Source organism: Theobroma cacao, chromosome 9 (genome assembly GCF_053813885.1).
Source record: "Theobroma cacao isolate CCN51 chromosome 9, ASM5381388v1, whole genome shotgun sequence".
Taxonomy (NCBI): domain Eukaryota; kingdom Viridiplantae; phylum Streptophyta; class Magnoliopsida; order Malvales; family Malvaceae; genus Theobroma; species Theobroma cacao.
The window spans coordinates 34,430,904-34,447,279 of NC_142647.1; the positions used below are offsets into that span (position 1 = coordinate 34,430,904).

Here is a 16,376-nt window from a genome sequence, read left to right on the forward strand (position 1 = left end):
AGAAAGAAAAAAGAAAAGTTTCCATGGTATCGATTTGTCAACTCCCAAAAAATAAAAAGGGAGAATTGAAGTGTTTTGGAGGGAAAACCACACAAAAAATCCGAAAAAGAAGAGAAAGTGTAAGACACTTCCGGCCTGGGCTGCTGATTGTCAGTTGGAAAAAAAAAAGAAATACTAGGCAGTAATTACGCAAGAACTGAACACACGGCGACAATCTCGATGCTTCAGACAAATATTGTACAACTTCTTCTATATAGACTCAGATACTAACTACACTGCTTTGTAATATTCTTTAACAGATAAAATATGGAAAAACAGTTTAATATATTTCAAACACCGACCAACAGCATCCAACAAAACTAGCCAAGACAAACTAGGATTTGTTTCACACGCTCACTGGCTCAGACCGAGTCCCTCGTACTCCAAACAAGCACAAGCTGCCATCAGAGGTTTCTTAACTCTGAAACCTTCTTCCCTTATTAATTAAACTACTACTTACTACTTATAGTGTAGTTGGATTTTTTTTCCTTTTATTTATTACGTAATTATGGGTTGTGCTTCTTTATTATTGTATTTAATGCAAGCAGTGTTTTATATGAGTGAAAGCTCTACAGCTCTGTTTGTGTCCTTTTCTTCGTGCTGCTCTGTTTTCCACATTCTTAAATAGAAAAAGGTTACTGTGGGGCTTTTCAAATCCTTTTCCCATTCTCACTTTGTCTTCCTTGTACTGGGATTTTTCGTTTTGTGTCTTCAAACACTTTTTTTTTTTTTTCTGGTTTTCTTTGCCAGGATTCTGGGTAGCAGTATTCTTTTTTTTTTTGCAGCTGGGTTAGTTGGATCAGGTGCTGTTTAACTTCCTTCTCTTGATTTCTTCATCTGCTAACCTTTTCTTATTATTATTATGTGGAGTTTGGCTTCTGGGTAGTTTAAGAGTGCAACTTTTGGGGATCTTTGCGTCTGGGTATTTTGGGATTACACTTTTCTTGCACTGTTTTCTTTCCATTAACAGATGCTGGAGGCATCTGTTCCTTATAATTATCACTGTACTTTTTTTCCCTCTAAACTAAACGCGTAGCTATTCTTCAAGAAATTTTCTTCCCCTTTTTATTTTGATATTTTCTACTGTTTTAGCAACTGCCAACGAGGGCTGCTTCGTTATTCTTTTAACGCTACCTTCTGGGAGTCATGAAGCGTACAAGATGAGCTACATAAAATATTTTTGCAAGATGAATAAAATACTGTCTATAATGAGCAAAATTACATGTACAATGGGTTTTAAATTGCTGTGGACCTAATAAATCCTGCTAATTCTGTGATTTTTGCTTGAAATATGTCCGTGGCATTTTTGCTAAAGACTACCGCATGTGATGAATTTTACGCAATGTCTTATTTCACAAGAGGTCCATATTTTCCCTATCCTATAATACATGAGGGTGGATTCTTTACTAATGTGCTTCAAAGGAAAATGATATATTGATCCTTCATTGCTGAATTTGGTTTCATCCACCTGGTTAGTACATGCAACACTACTTTTCAACTTCGATCTAGAGCCCTCGAAAACAAAATCTTTTGAGGATTGATTCTTCTCTTCAACTTGGTGGCTAGCATAGTTAGCATGATTAAACTAGTTTTCTTTGTATTTTTCTTTAGTATAGGTGCCTCAACAGCAGAGTTGTTGGTTTCATGTATATTCCAATCATTTGGCTAGGACAACTTTTGTTGATGAAATGGACTTTTGAGTTATATAGAATTGATTCATACTTTGACTATCTTCGGAGTTAGCATTTGCTTGCATACAAGTTGTACATATTTGCAGTTCATATCTAATACCCAAGGCCATTAAATTTTGAAGTGGTTTGACTATATATTTAGAGTACTTTGGGCTTTTATGATTTGTTTTTTTTGTTTCTTTTTTCTTTAATAAATTCTCAGCATGACCGAATTTAACTATCATCTGCTGTATCTGATTTTTGCTTTTGTTTGCAGAACATTTGGCATTTAAGCTCCAGCTCAGAGTAAACAGCAGGAGACTGCCCATTTAGGTTGAAGTTTTTTTATGATCAGATGATTCTTGAAAGATGTCTTGGAAGCATGCTTCTGGTTCTAATTGGCATGTTTGCCAATGTGCTAGGTAATTTAGCAAATTTCTTGAGGGTTTCTTGTTTTGCTAAATGTCTACTTGGAAGCTAATATCATACAGGTAAACTGCTAGGAGTTAGACGAGGCTTTAGAAATTGCCTCTGGGTTTGGTCTTCTTGTGAGTCTTAAAGCATCAGCTGTAAATATTATAATCTTTATAAAGGATATTTCTTGTCAATGAGATTGTTTTTTGATTTTATTTTTTCAATAGTAACAACTGTTGGTACTTCGTATGACTCAAATACTACCAGTGAACATCATTGTAAAATTGAAATCAGGTTTGTCATAGTTACTGGTAATTAATACTTCAAATTGGTTCAGTGTGCATTTTGCTTGTCTTAGCATCTAAGAGGTGCTTATCAGACACACCTTCAAAGATCTAGAGACCATTTGAAATCAAAATGATTGTGTTTTGTTCCTTTCTTAGTTTTCTTTTATATTTTGTCTGTCCACAACATGCGCTTTTTTGGGCTTTTCCTTAGTTTCTGGTTAAGTAGGTGTATGTTTTCTTGAGTTGTGGAGAATGATGGTGAAATATTGAGGCTTTTGTAGCTAGGATAGGTAGTTCGTTGAGGGAACATTGTTGTAAAGGAATAAAATCAACCTATGGTTCCCTTGTTTATAAATTTTGTGGTTCACACTGAAGCAAATGCAGTCCAAAAAAAAATAAAAAATTAAGCACAATGGAATTGCCGTTACCATTAAGATGCAATCACCTTTAATAATCCAGTGGGGGCAATTTGTTTTTCATTTTAGTTACAAGGGTCTTCTTAAGATGTTAGGTAATCTAAAAAAAGAAACATGTAATGGTATTTCTTGCTGGTTTTTGCTGACTTAGATTCTGGAATGTATAGGTGCATTTGTTGGAATAAACATAGGTACTGATGTTTCCAGCATGCCGTCAGCTTCAGAGGTGGTTGCCGTTGTCAAAGCCCATCAAATTACTCACATACGCCTTTATGATGCTGACTCTCACATGCTGAAAGCCTTTGCAGACAGTGGGATTGAAGTTACAGTTGGTGTGACAAATGAGGAAGTCCTAGGAATTGGAGAATCTGCATCAGCAGCAGCAGTCTGGATCAACAAAAATGTTGCATCCTATGTGCCTTCAACCAACATTACAGCCATTGCTGTTGGCAGTGAGGTTCTTACCTCAATCCCTCATGCTGCCTCAGTTTTAGTTACTGCTATGAATAACCTCCACAAAGCTCTTGTGGCTTCAAATCTAAATTTCCAGGTCAAAGTTTCAACCCCCCAATCCATGGACATCATCCCCAAGCCTTTTCCCCCCTCTACTGCTGCCTTTAATTCTTCATGGAACTCTACAATATACCAGCTTCTTCAGTTTTTGAAGAACACTAACTCCTATTACATGTTAAATGCCTATCCTTATTATGGTTACACTAATGGAAATGGCATTTTTCCAATTGATTATGCTCTTTTCAAACCTCTTCCCTCTGTCAAACAAATTGTTGACCCAAACACTCTCTTCCACTACAACAGCATGTTTGATGCAATGGTTGATGCAACCTATTATTCTATTGATGCTCTCAATTTTTCTGGGATCCCTATTGTTGTCACAGAAACAGGTTGGCCTTGGCAAGGTGGATCCAATGAGCCTGATGCCACTGTGGAAAATGCTCAGACCTTCATTAATAATTTGATCCGGCGAGTTTCCAATAATTCAGGTCCACCTAGTCAACCAACTATTCCCATCAACACATACATTTATGAATTATTTAATGAAGACAAGAGACCGGGGCCTGCCTCTGAGAAAAACTGGGGGGTGCTTTTTCTGAATGGCACTGCTGTTTATCCTCTGAGTTTGAGTGGTTCTAGTCAGATTACGGGAAATTCTACTACAGTTTTCTGCGTGGCTAAAGATGACACTAGTGAAGATAAGTTGCAAGATGGGCTTAACTGGGCATGTGGGCAAGGCCAGGCCAATTGCAGTGCTATACAATCAGGGCAGCCGTGTTATCTACCAAATAACATAAAGAACCATGCATCTTATGCTTACAATGATTATTATCAAAAAATGCATAGTCTTGGTGGGACATGTGATTTTGATGGGACAGCTACAACTACTACTAATAATCCGAGTAAGTTTGCACCAGTTTTCTCATCATTCTTTATCTTATTAATTTTATCTATGACTTTCATTCTTTTAAATACGTAAGTAGAATTTAATTTCCAGTCTAGTGAGAACTTTTGGTTGCAGGCTTAAATGATGCAATGTCAATACCTAGGTTTTTGCTTTAAAAAGAAATTGATATTTCTCAGATAGTTTACCAAGCGAACTAAGCTTAGTATATGAGCCCTTTTAAGGAAAGAAACATACCTTTTTGGAGCTACAAAGCTAAATACTTGAAAGTACTAATATTGCAATCAAAACAAAAAAAAGAATATTGCATTAAGTAGAGTGATTGGTGATTGTATGCACATATATCTAGTTGTTAAGTGTGGATATTCTTGTTAGCATTTCTAATTGTAAAACCCCCCTGATCTTAGGTAAAAGGTACAATTTCCCCTTGCATTTTCAAAAGGGCAAAACTAGATAAGATTTCTTAGATCAAGTTTGTGAGATTCCTCATTCAAAGCAATTAAATAAAAACCAAAACTGAAAATTTAAAAACAATAGTTTGATAGAATTCAATGAATAGATCAAGAATACGAGAAAATTAATTATAAGTAGTATCGTACATGAAATGTAATCAATAGTTATTGAAGGGAGATAGTTTTGTAATAACTTTTAATTAAAATGCCTGTTTAAATAATGGATCAGAAATTGTTTAGATCATTCAAAGTTTTGTATGCTTGATCTCTTTAACAAGGTCTATAAATCCATCTGTTTAGATTCTTGATTTTAAGTTTTATGTAATCGTGTTAATGAGGAACCTTAGGAACTTGCTTAAAAAGCCTTACCAAAATCTGGCCATTTTCAAAAGCATCGACTTGTCCCCTTAGGAAAGTAATGGTTTAGCAACTTAAACTAGTTTCAAATGTTCAAGATATGGTATTTTTATCTATTTCTTTCGGTTTCCAATATCCCTCTTTTTGTTTTGTTTTAATCAATTGGCGACCACCTAATTTCTTTTCTACCATTTTATTTATTGCCCTTTTTCTGAATTCCTTTTGTTTCATTTATCATTTTCTTTATTTCTTCATTTCTTCATTTTTAAGTATCCAACTTAAAACCAATGGCAATAGGTGGAGAAGTCCAACTTGAATATAAGGCTAGAACAGAACCTTAACTTAGCTAATGTGGGAGAACGCCACTCAACACTTGTTTTGTTTTGTTGCTTTTTTTTTTTTTTTGTAATTTAACTGAATTTCCTTGTCACCTAAACCCCCCGCCCTATGTTATCATTTTATTTAGTCAAATGTCCTAGTTAAGATCTAATGTTTGCACAAATTTTCAATAGAGGATGTAACATAGTATTTTGATCAATTTGAGATTTTAGCTTTCTAGATTTGTTTAATAAAGGAAAATTGATGAGGGAGTTTAATGATTGCTGATAAAATGACAGCGATGTGGTATAGTGCCATTGTCTGCATGTAAAAAGATTACCATGTAGCAGCTAACTTAGAATTCAGTTTTTTTTTTCTTCTAAAAACAGATTTAAGTATTTTCTCTTTTCTTTTCTTTCTTTCCCTTTTATATCTCTGGTGCTTTCCCTTCCCTTCCATCGTTCCAACTATGGCCTAAGCAACAGCAAGCTCCTGCCTTGTAAAGCTAGGCTAGCGAATAATCACTTCCCACTTTCCTGATTAGCCTGTGAATATTTCTGTCCTGGAAGTAAGTTCTTTTATGGTGGCATTGCTTCTTCTCTATTTCCATCACAAAACTCTTGGAGATCTTACATCTCTCTAGAAAAAGTATCAGATACTTCCCCAATCCACATTACTATCTTTATTCTCTAGTCTTTGCTAATCCCTCCAAGCCACTTCCTACTCTTCATCTGCTCCTGAAACCTTGGTCTTACATTGCCCTTCATAACCCAGTTTTAGTTTCTATCAGTTTTGCCCTAATTCTTCTTCAGATTCTTTAAATTATTTCTTCAACTGAACCATTTCCTTCAACAACAAACATACCTCTTCAATTTTCCAATTGTTACATTTTAGTAGACGTAATGGTTACAGATTTCCAATATTGAATATTGGTCCCAGATTCTTAGAAGCTAGTCGAGGGTGTTGGTTGTTGTATGTAAATATTTCACTAATGAGTTCTTTCTAGTTGCTTGTGTGTTGCATTCTTGTTTCAGGATTGGATTTTTCGTACTATTTGAATCATGCAAATTCTTTTTTCATGCGCTTGAAGATCTTCCAATCTTATTTCTGTATTTTTCACCCCTTGTCATGCTGTCTACCATCACGGTTGTACTGTGCTGTCTATTAGGTTAACTGCTATAATTCTTCTGGAGTAGGAAATCTAATCAACAATGAAGTCTTCCAGTTTTTCATTATTTCCTTCTGGAATGAAGTAGCCATTGTGCAGACTTCTTATTGAAAGCAAAAAAGGTTGAAGCTTTTTGATAAAGTTCTAATTGCACTTCGCATTCTTAGTGAAATTTACTTGCTTTGAATTTGGACATAAACATTTACAGAGTGGGAAACTCTATTAAAATCTGTGTTGTCATAAAGCATCTGGCATGACTTGAATTAAAATTTGGTGAAGCTGACTTGAATCTGAAAAAATTTGCCTGAACTGTATTCAACCCAATTTGATTTGACCAAGAAAAGTCAACAATCCGAATATGCCTAACCCAAACTCGAAATGACTTGAACCCTAAAACATGTTGAACCTGATATTGGATTGACTCAAATCTGGAAATGACTGGAAAAGCTAACGCGAAATGACTCGAATCCAAATAATTTGTCAAAATCCAATTTCATTTTACTTTTAAACAATCAACAAATTGAACCAAAAAGGTCGTGAACCTGATTAACTTGAGTTTTAAACCCAAAACACTCGAATTCAAAATGATCCAAACTCAAAAAGACCTGAATCCAAAATGATCCGAACTTGAAATAACCGTATATGAAACAACCTGAAATGGTCGACTCGACATGACCCTACCCAAACCTAGCCTAATCTGCCCAATTGTCACCTTTATTTGTATGCATGTCAAGAAGTGGATGTGGAGGTGATTTGTCAGCTAGCTTGCCATTGGTGCTCACATAGTTGCTGGAGCAGCAGAAGGTAATGGAGGGTCAAAAGGGGAAAGAAAGAAAAGAAAAAAGATACGAAGGAAAAACTAAAATCAAACTAGGCTCTGTATGACAATTTTTCTTGTAACATATAAATGATTGTACATTTTTTTAATATGGTAGTTGTTCCTTACATTAATAGTAATTCATTACATTGTATTATCTTTACTTTATTGGACAAATATAGAAAACTAAGATCCCAAATTGATCAAAATAATATGTTACATCCTTGATTCCTTGATTGAAGAATTTAGCAAACGTTAGATCTAATTGGGGCATGTAGCCTTTTATTTTTTTATTTCCTTTGAATTCCCTGTTTGACAGTTTTTATTTTCTTCCTTTTTACAAGACAATATTGTAGACCATTGAACTGTCTAGCAACTACACTGATCTGCCCATGGACATTGGCCATTTGCTGTATTGGCTATTGACATGTTAACAAAATAATTCGACACTAATTTCAAATTGACATATGTACATTGGCTGTGCCAAATCTTACCTGCTATTGATTTTTATGTTTCATCTGCATGATAATATTTTCTTGTAGGGAAGGTATCATAGTTAGAAGTGTAATGTATATGTATTGTGTATGTGATTTTTGTGTGCTGATTTTGTGTTTTGAGTGTTTTTATTCCTCTCGTTCTAAAAGACAAAGTTTCCTATCGAGTGTGTTACATCCAAAAATATGCTCAAATTCTTGGCTTTTCTATAAGCCCTATCTTCTGCCACATCAACCATATTGCATTCAATTGTTGTCTTATTATTCAATAATCAAGAATTCTTCCCATCTTTATATGTGTTGATATCCAGCTTTAGTCATTTTTTGGCTAATTACTTTATTGGTGGATAACTTGTGCAGGTTATGGGTCTTGTATATTTACAGGAAGGTGAGGTTCTAAAACTTTTACAGTGTAGGTGTTCCATATTAACAATGATATATTTAGCATCATGACCGTTTTTGTTTTCTTGAAACAGTTTAAATTCAACCACAGCCACAGGTGGAGGGATTTCACCTCCTGAAGCTTTTGGTCCTATAAGTCCGTTTGGAAAGAGTACAAAGCTTCCTGTTTCCAAGATTCAGTTTCTAATCTCAGCAGCTTGTCTTGCTGTAGTCTTGTTATAATTCGCAAGTTTATTGCCGGGTTTAAAAGAGTTTTCAAGATGACAATGTGATGAAATCACAGTACAATATGAAGTTGGATGCAGAATGTAATGAATATCACAAAAGCTCAATCTTCATGGCGCTGTTGGCTTGTTCATGGTTACCAATTTTGCTTGTGTTTTTAAGTTGGTCTATCCTAGTTTATACTCATAGGCCACCACTCTCAGTTATCAGGTGCCTTGTGGGGTTCTTTGCATTGTATGATCTTCAAGTGGTAGCAGTAGCCATTCTAGCTCTAGCATTGATTTTTTTGGGACATGAGTAAACTTGGATTTGTTACTTGGACATTGACAATGGAAATGCAATTCAGTTCTATTTCTCTTGTTTCTTAGTTCTGTACCTTACAAGGCAAAGTTACATATTCTGCTTGTCAGTCATTTTACCATTCATCTCTACATTTTCTTTTTGTTATAAATGAAAAAATGTACTTATGATATATTTTATATCAAATATGAGAATGTCTTTCCAAGTTGAGTAATTTGGCAAAAAAAAAAAAAAATTATAATTTTCCCATTACGAAGGGAAAGTTAGATTCCCTCCCTCCATGATTATTAAGAATCAAATTTCCATATGATATTTTAATGAGTGTTTTTGAGAATGTGTTTCTTAATTGGAATACTATCTTAGTAAACCATTTGACCCCTGCTACTACTGTTTGAAAACAAGAAAAAGAAAAAGGAGAAAGCTGTGAAACGGTGCGTTGGGAGGATTTTGAGTGCGAGCGAAAGTAACAAGGGTGAACAAGAGCAGGAGCATTATTACAGCCCAAGCGAAGAGTGGGGGAAGATCATATTGGTAATGATGATAGGAGGAGGAAGATCTTCGTCGTCTTCAACAACAGCAACAGCGGCAGGTGGAACATGGGTTTCAACAACTTCCGTGTCCACTTCAGGGAAGAGGATACAAAGGGAGATGTCTGAGCTCAACGTGGACCCTCCTCCCCATTGCTCTGCCGGTCCCAAGGGTGACAACCTCTACCATTGGGTCGCCACCATCATTGGCCCTCCAGGTTTTCGCTTTTCTTTCGACCTTTTTATGCTTTTTCACAATTGGGTATTGTATACTTGCTTCTTCTTTCATAGGATTTTACCATTTTTGAGAAATGGGTGCTTGTCACATTTCTTGTTTATTGTCTAATTTCCCTACAATCCCCTTTCTTTTTTTGTGCGGAAAACATTTTGTTTTTCAGTTAATGTTCAGCCCACTCAGAATTTCTTTATATAAATGGGTTTTGTGGAATTTTCATGTTTCCTAGTCAATGATATGATTTTTTTGGCTTTGAGAAATTAGTTTAACCCTGTACAATTTCATTTCCAGGAATTTATTTTATTACTTTGGAAAAACTGATTGTTGCCAAAGGCCCTTTTTTTCCTTGCTCAATGTTTTTTTTTTCCTTTTCTTGAATTATTTGGCTGCTTCAAAGAATAGTTGCTTCAATTTCTTGTTGTCCTGCATGATCTTTCTATTTTCTTATTGTTTTCTTTTGTTTTGAATGTTAGCTTAAGCTTTCTTGCTTAGCTCTTGTTTTGATGCTCAATTGTTGTCAATCCGGATGTTAATAAGTGGTCTAGTTTGATGCTCCTTTTTGTAAGACAATTAAAGGAGAAAGGATCAATTGAACCAAGGTCTATTATAATAAGTAAATGTGGTAACTTCACTTTCAAGCACAGCACTGACCAAAACCTGCTGAACAAATTAGTTGAATTTTAGCAAAATTACAAATTCATTTAAAAGAAACAAAAATTGAAGAATATTTGTAACCGTACTTGATAATCAAAGGAGAAATGTTAAACATGATCTCGGCCTGCTTAAACGAGCATAAGTCTTCAATGTGCTTTCAGTTACAGCTGCACTTTATTATTGATTCTTTTTTTTTTTTTTAATGGAATAGTATTTTTGAATGAATTTGGTTTTACTTTTAGCTTCCAAAAGTTGTTATCTATTGTATTTACTAGTGTCCAAAGGTTAAAAAATTTAACTCAACGATATTGAAAAGCTTCCTCGTGTTCATTTTTGTAGGAACACCATACCAAGGAGGCATATTTTTCCTTGACATAACATTTCCGAGTGATTATCCCTTTAAACCTCCCAAGGTATGCTCTTTAGTCATATTGTTGAACATCAGTAAACACTATATTTATTGTCTAACATGCCTATTGGATTGTGTCATATCTTACCCTCACATTCTCTCTCTCTCTCCCTGTATATGTGTATGTGTGTATACAGACACACACACACACACACACAAACACACAAATATGCATGCACACACATGGAGAGAGAGAATGTGAGAATAAGATATGATGCAATCCAAACAGGTTATATATGTGTGTTGCATGTGTGTGTATCTCACTAAACCTCGGGGGTGGAGGTGTTTGTATGATGATGATTGGTGTGGCTGAAAAATGTATAAATATTGTTAGATATTTGACCCAAATTTAATTGGGAATCAATATGGATTCCAATGAAATTTTTTTGGTTGCGAGTTACGTAGGGATTAAACGGGTAAGAGTTCTTAATCAGTAGGAATTCTTGGTGAGCTAATAATAAGGTTTTATAAATATGGAGCAGGTCTTCGCATTTAGAATTATGAGTTATGTAATCTCTATGTGAGAAATGAGTTTCCTGTAAGGGTTTCACAGAATTGTAGGGATGTGAGAAAGAGTGAGAAAAACACCAGGTTACATGGGATAGAAGATATTCCATGGATTTAAATAATAGTGAGCATGTACACTAGGTTTATTTCGGGGCTTGGTTTTATTGTATGTTTATGGGTGTTTTGTACTCTCTACATTTATAGTGATTTTTTTTACGTCCGTGGATGTAGGGAATCGGTGCCAAACTATATCAAATATTTTCTTTTTAGTGTTATTCTTGTTTGTGTTGATCTTGATATTGAATACGTTTCTGCCTATAAATCCTAAGAATTTGTACCAGAGCATGAGTTGGAGAATTGTAATGATGCAAGTATGGAGAACGAATTGTGATGCAGAGATGATAATTCGATTTGGTGGGATTTGTTGCTGCAGATTCTGTTTGTGAGATCTGTGAATGTAGGCAATGCATGTTGAAGCACATTAAATATTGTCTCTTATGTGTTATTTGTGTTTGTGTTTGTCTTGATCTCAATGTTGAATATATTTCTGCTTGAAATCCTAACAACTGGTACCAGAGTACGAGTTGAAGAATTGTAATGATGCAATTATGAAGAACGAGTAGTGATTGAAAGATGATGATTCAATTTGGTTGGATTTGTCATTGTAGATTGTGTTTGTGAGATAGGAGACATGCAAGAGGAGATCTGTTGTAATAAGGTATTAGTTGCAAGTGGAGTAATTCTCAATTGATCTGGTATTGCTCCAATGAATCTCTGGATGTTGGTGAGAATTGGTGTTCAAGATATGCAGGCAGCATGTGCAAATCCTGGGTTAATTGAATGGAGCAAATCTTGAGTTAATGGAATAGAGAACACTGAATGCCATAAAGGTTTTCAACTACTCTAGAAGTATTGACACTTTTCTTGGGATGTATATTCTTACTCATGGTGGTTGATAAACAAGTTTTGGGTGGTGTGACATGTTTAAAAAATGTGGAGTGTAATATTGGTTTGTCAAGAAAATCACTCATGGTAAGGTAGTCTCGATGAGAAAAGAATTGTGGCAATTTTGTCTATGGGAGATTGATAGAGAAAACGACAGATCTTGATGGTGATGGTTGATGTGGTCTTTGGATGGTGAGAGACAATTTCTGCTAGAGAGGTTAGATCGTGATTCATCTCTAAAGTCAACAAGGGTGAGTTGGCTTGATGGTTATGTATGAGTATTGGTCGTATTGTGTGAATAAGGTGGAGTCAGACTAATTTGATTATGTGTAGTCAAGATTTTTTCAAGACCAATATTTTGGTAGAAGTTGTGTCAAAAAGTGGAGATTGTTAGTTCTAATGCATTCTATTGGTTGAGAGTTACTTGGTGATTAAGTCTGTTTAAAAAAATATAATACACGTAATGTCTAAGAGTTCTTAAGAAGTAAGGATTTTTGGTGATCAAGTAATAAGGCTTTATAAATATGGAGTGGGTCTTAGTCTTTATATTATGAGAGATGCAATTTCTACATGAGAGATGAGTTTTCTATGAGGTTTTACAGAGTTGTAGGGATGTGAGGAAGAGTGAGGAAAACACTGAGTTGCATGGGATAGAGGGTATTACATAGATTTAAATGCTCATGATCATGGAAATTGGGTTTGATTTGGGACTTGGTTTTAGTGTGTGTTTTTGGGTGTTTTGTACTTTTTGTAATATCTAAATTTATAGTGAATTTTTCTCTCTTGTCCTTAAATGTAAGCAATGGATGCCACACCACATTAAGTATTTTCTCTTGTGTGTGAATTATTTATGTTGATCTCGATGTTATATACATGTCTGCTTAAAAATCCTAGCAATTATATATGGTTGTTAACTACCAGCAATCTCGTTTCCATATGGTAATTTCTCTGGATAAAAAGTGAGCTCCTCACATTTAATATATAACAGCATGGCATTCCAGCTATTGCTGTATATCTATACCAATTTTGGGGGTGTTTGGCAGATGCCACTAAAAGATGTTTGACTAGAGAAATCTTAGTATCTTCTTTTCCTGCCTACCTGGTACGATCCCACATTCCCTCCTACTGCCTTTGTCCTCACTCATGTTGGAAAATGCATTATTATATGGTATATAGCTAATAAGTTGATGATCCAATGACGCTTCAACTGGGTGACATGTCATTTAAATGCGTGCTGCTGTAGGAAAGTATGTGTTGCCACTTCATGAATTGTGGCACCACTCAAAATCTCTAAACCATGAACTCATTTTGTTAATATGGAGATTATACCTTTTACTCAAAGTTCAGACATGCATGAGGTCCTGTCTATATGAGAGATCAATTTGCTTACTCAAAATGTATGATCTGAACAAATTTCTTCTATTATATGTATATTGTACACCTAGATGCAACTTTTGGGTAGCTTTTCTATGTAAATTATGAATTGAACAACTTTCTGTACTACTTTCATAACTTGTTCTTTATTTCTTTTGATTATATGTACTATTTTTCAGGTAGTATTCAAAACTCGAATATATCACTGCAATGTTGATGCTGCTGGCAATCTTAGTTTGGACATCTTAAAGGATAGTTGGAGCCCAGCCCTAACAGTTACGAAGGTGCTAACTGCAATCAAATCAATTTTCACAAATCCAGACCCTTGTAAGTTTCCCAATACCTCTTGGGTAGTATCATCTCTTAATGGCTAGGGGGGTGGGTTGGGAGGCAATTTGTGGAGTTAAAGGAATATTATCCTACAAGTAACTATGAGAAAAGAAGAAAAAAAAAAGCTGCTGCAAGTTTTGAGCAAGGAACATGAAACAATATCTATTTCATGTTCAGCACTTCATAATATGTTGTCTATAAGCTTGTAGAAATGAATTGACTCGCAATGATGCAATTGCTTCAAATAGCATGAGTATGCTCCAGTGAGATATGCCATTATCATGCTAAATATGTGGGTTCTTGTTATGGCAGATAATCCACACGTCTCTGGCATCGCTCGCTTGTACTTAACTGATAAGGCTAAACATGATGAAATAGCTGCAGAGTGGACACTGCGTTTTGCCAAATAATCCCCGATTAATCCTTTAGGGGAGCCGTACAAGCAGCAACCGAAGTTTCAACGGACTAGATGCAGATTGCATCGTAAATTTAATGGTGGTGAGTTAGACTTGTGTCTGTGCTCTTTGGCATCCAGGTTGTTTGATATTGGTAGAAGAACCTGTCTGGTGCTTTGCAAATGAGCTACATAAATGAAGTATTTAGATTTAGACCTCATTTTGGCAGCAGAAATGAAGCAATGCTGGATCAATGAGGGAAACGCAGCACAATGAGACTGTATATTGGGGTTACTTTGTTATATATATTTGAGGGTTACTTAGGAGAATCAATGGGTTTCTCCCATATGCTTTAGAAATTATATAGTAGTACTATTTTCGCAATAAAAGCGCTGTGGTTCAGGAGGAGATCTCCAGTTTTATTACTTTTTGCCCTTCATATTTGCATTAATCTCCAGGTTGTCCACAGCATCATTTTCCACAATCATGTTCCTATTCATCTGATCAAACCAATTGCTGTCAGACAAACAATAGTAAAAAAAATTAAAAGAAAAAAAAAATCAAATCTAGGTTTCATTTGTGCATTTTCTAATATTTGATTGGCAGAAAATAGGATGATCAACCAAAATCATTTAAAAGTCAAGGAAAATTGAACTTAAAAACATGCAAGTTGTCTTTCATTTGCTTAAAATGGAAATCAGATTAATCACTACACAATATAGATCCCTCTTTGACTAAATTTATCCACTGGTTGAGCTCTAGAAAAGACTTTTTAGATCTCAATTCAGCTCTTAATAGATCTAACAATTTTGGATTTAATCCAAGAAGATATGGAGTTAAAGAAGTTTGGTTTTAACTTAATCTTTTTTTGTATCTTAATCATGTCGATACATTTAATACGTTTAATTAATCTTTTTTTTTTTTTATAATTAGGGGCGGGGGGATTCGAACCCTGCTCTTTAGGCAAAGGAATCATGCATCAACCAATGAATCAAATGCTCGAGTGCAACATTTAATTAATCTTGTTATTGTGTTTAATCCATATAATTTGGCACGTTTATCAGCAAGTTTAAGTTTAGTAGTTTTAAACAATTGTTTTAAAAGGATTTTTAAATTTGATTAGGTAATAAGGTAATACAAATCAAAACTTAAGGGTATATTTGCATCCGAGCATTTAGGTTATTGGTTGGTGCATGATTTCCCTACTTAAAGAGCAGGCTTCAAATTTCCTTTAATTCTAAAGAAAAAAAACCCCTAAGGGTATGTTTGGTTTGCGAAATGAAATAACCATTTCGTAAAAATAGAATAAGAGATGGATAATTATTATGTAGTTTGATTCATAAGAATGACATTGAACAATAACTGATATTAGGACTGTTAGCTTTAAAATTATTATAGTTTTGATTATGAAAAAAGGATCAAATTTGCTTAAACATTATTTGAGTGATCCTTGACAAGTTCTTCAAATGATTTAACTTCCATATAGTTGTTCCTACATAGACACAAGCTTAACTCTTGAAGTTATTAAACTATATCTATAAGCTTGTATGACTTAAGTGTATGAGTGCTTATGATTCTCATTCATTAAAGTCTGATTTGAGGATTAAAGGAAAATCTAGATGCACTCATGAAGGGGGAGTTTTGAATATCTTTTTTAATGATGATCAAAAAGGAGAGAAGGAAGACTAAGTTAGATAGAGTTTAATAGACTTCACGTTTAATTTATGTGTGTGGTGCTTAGTTATGGTTTTGTTGAATATTATGTGCTAGTTATTATGGATATTCAATATATCTTACTTAGCTACTGTAGATATTGTATATCTTGTTTAGCTATTATGGGTATTATAAATATTTTATTGCAAATCTTTAAAGAAAACTAGATGCATTGACTAAGGGGGAGCAACTCATTATGCACAAAGATTTGAAGTATTCATATTGAACATAGACATTGCATTCTTAATTTAGGAGTTTTTTGTCATCGTAAAAAATAAAAGAGAGAATGTTGACTTTATATGTTTTTGATGATAGCAAAACATTCTCATTCATTGGTGTCTAATTATATTGTTTAAGTGTGCATGAGAAAGCAAGTCAAGATTCTTGTTTAGTTGCAAGATTGGTTTATTGCTCTAACAAATGAAAAAAGAAAAAGTTTTAATGAAGACAGATTAGTCTTAACCGATTAACACAAATTCTTAATCAATTAAAACAATTATGGGCTTTACAC

The 16,376-nt window shown here is 34.6% G+C and overlaps 2 protein-coding genes across 5 annotated transcripts; both read left to right on the plus strand.

The window, feature by feature from the left end:
- Positions 1–299: 299 nt before the first annotated feature.
- Positions 300–8,838, plus strand: LOC18589585 (O-Glycosyl hydrolases family 17 protein). 4 transcript variants are annotated; one of them, XM_018127317.2, is made up of 5 exons: positions 300–449; positions 1,987–2,131; positions 2,994–4,241; positions 8,210–8,237; positions 8,326–8,838. In XM_018127317.2, exons 2-5 carry the CDS (start codon positions 2,065–2,067, stop codon positions 8,471–8,473), a joined length of 1,491 nt encoding a protein of 496 aa, XP_017982806.1. In that variant the 5' UTR covers positions 300–449; positions 1,987–2,064; the 3' UTR covers positions 8,474–8,838. The 4 variants fall into 4 exon arrangements, with proteins under 4 accessions (XP_017982806.1, XP_088666292.1, XP_017982805.1 ...); XM_018127316.2 differs by lacking the exon at positions 300–449 and adding an exon at positions 632–842; XM_007014624.3 differs by lacking the exon at positions 300–449 and adding an exon at positions 1,127–1,510.
- Positions 8,839–9,183: 345 nt separating this feature from the next.
- Positions 9,184–14,560, plus strand: FUS9 (Ubiquitin-conjugating enzyme family protein). Its single transcript, XM_007014625.3, has 4 exons — positions 9,184–9,521; positions 10,532–10,605; positions 13,607–13,754; positions 14,070–14,560. The coding sequence occupies exons 1-4, from the start codon at positions 9,311–9,313 to the stop codon at positions 14,165–14,167; spliced, it is 531 nt and encodes a 176-aa protein (XP_007014687.1). The 5' UTR covers positions 9,184–9,310; the 3' UTR covers positions 14,168–14,560.
- The last annotated feature ends 1,816 nt before the right edge of the window (positions 14,561–16,376 follow it).

Coding starts and splice junctions, on each gene's coding strand:
- LOC18589585 (XM_018127317.2), top strand. CDS start 2,065: ATGATTCTTGAAAGATGTCTTGGAAGCATGCTTCTGGTTCTAATTGGC. Junction 2,132..2,993: donor CATGTTTGCCAATGTGCTAG/GTAATTTAGCAA, acceptor TGGAATGTATAG/GTGCATTTGTTGGAATAAAC. Junction 4,242..8,209: donor AACTACTACTAATAATCCGA/GTAAGTTTGCAC, acceptor TAACTTGTGCAG/GTTATGGGTCTTGTATATTT.
- FUS9 (XM_007014625.3), top strand. CDS start 9,311: ATGATGATAGGAGGAGGAAGATCTTCGTCGTCTTCAACAACAGCAACA. Junction 9,522..10,531: donor CACCATCATTGGCCCTCCAG/GTTTTCGCTTTT, acceptor TCATTTTTGTAG/GAACACCATACCAAGGAGGC. Junction 10,606..13,606: donor ATCCCTTTAAACCTCCCAAG/GTATGCTCTTTA, acceptor ACTATTTTTCAG/GTAGTATTCAAAACTCGAAT.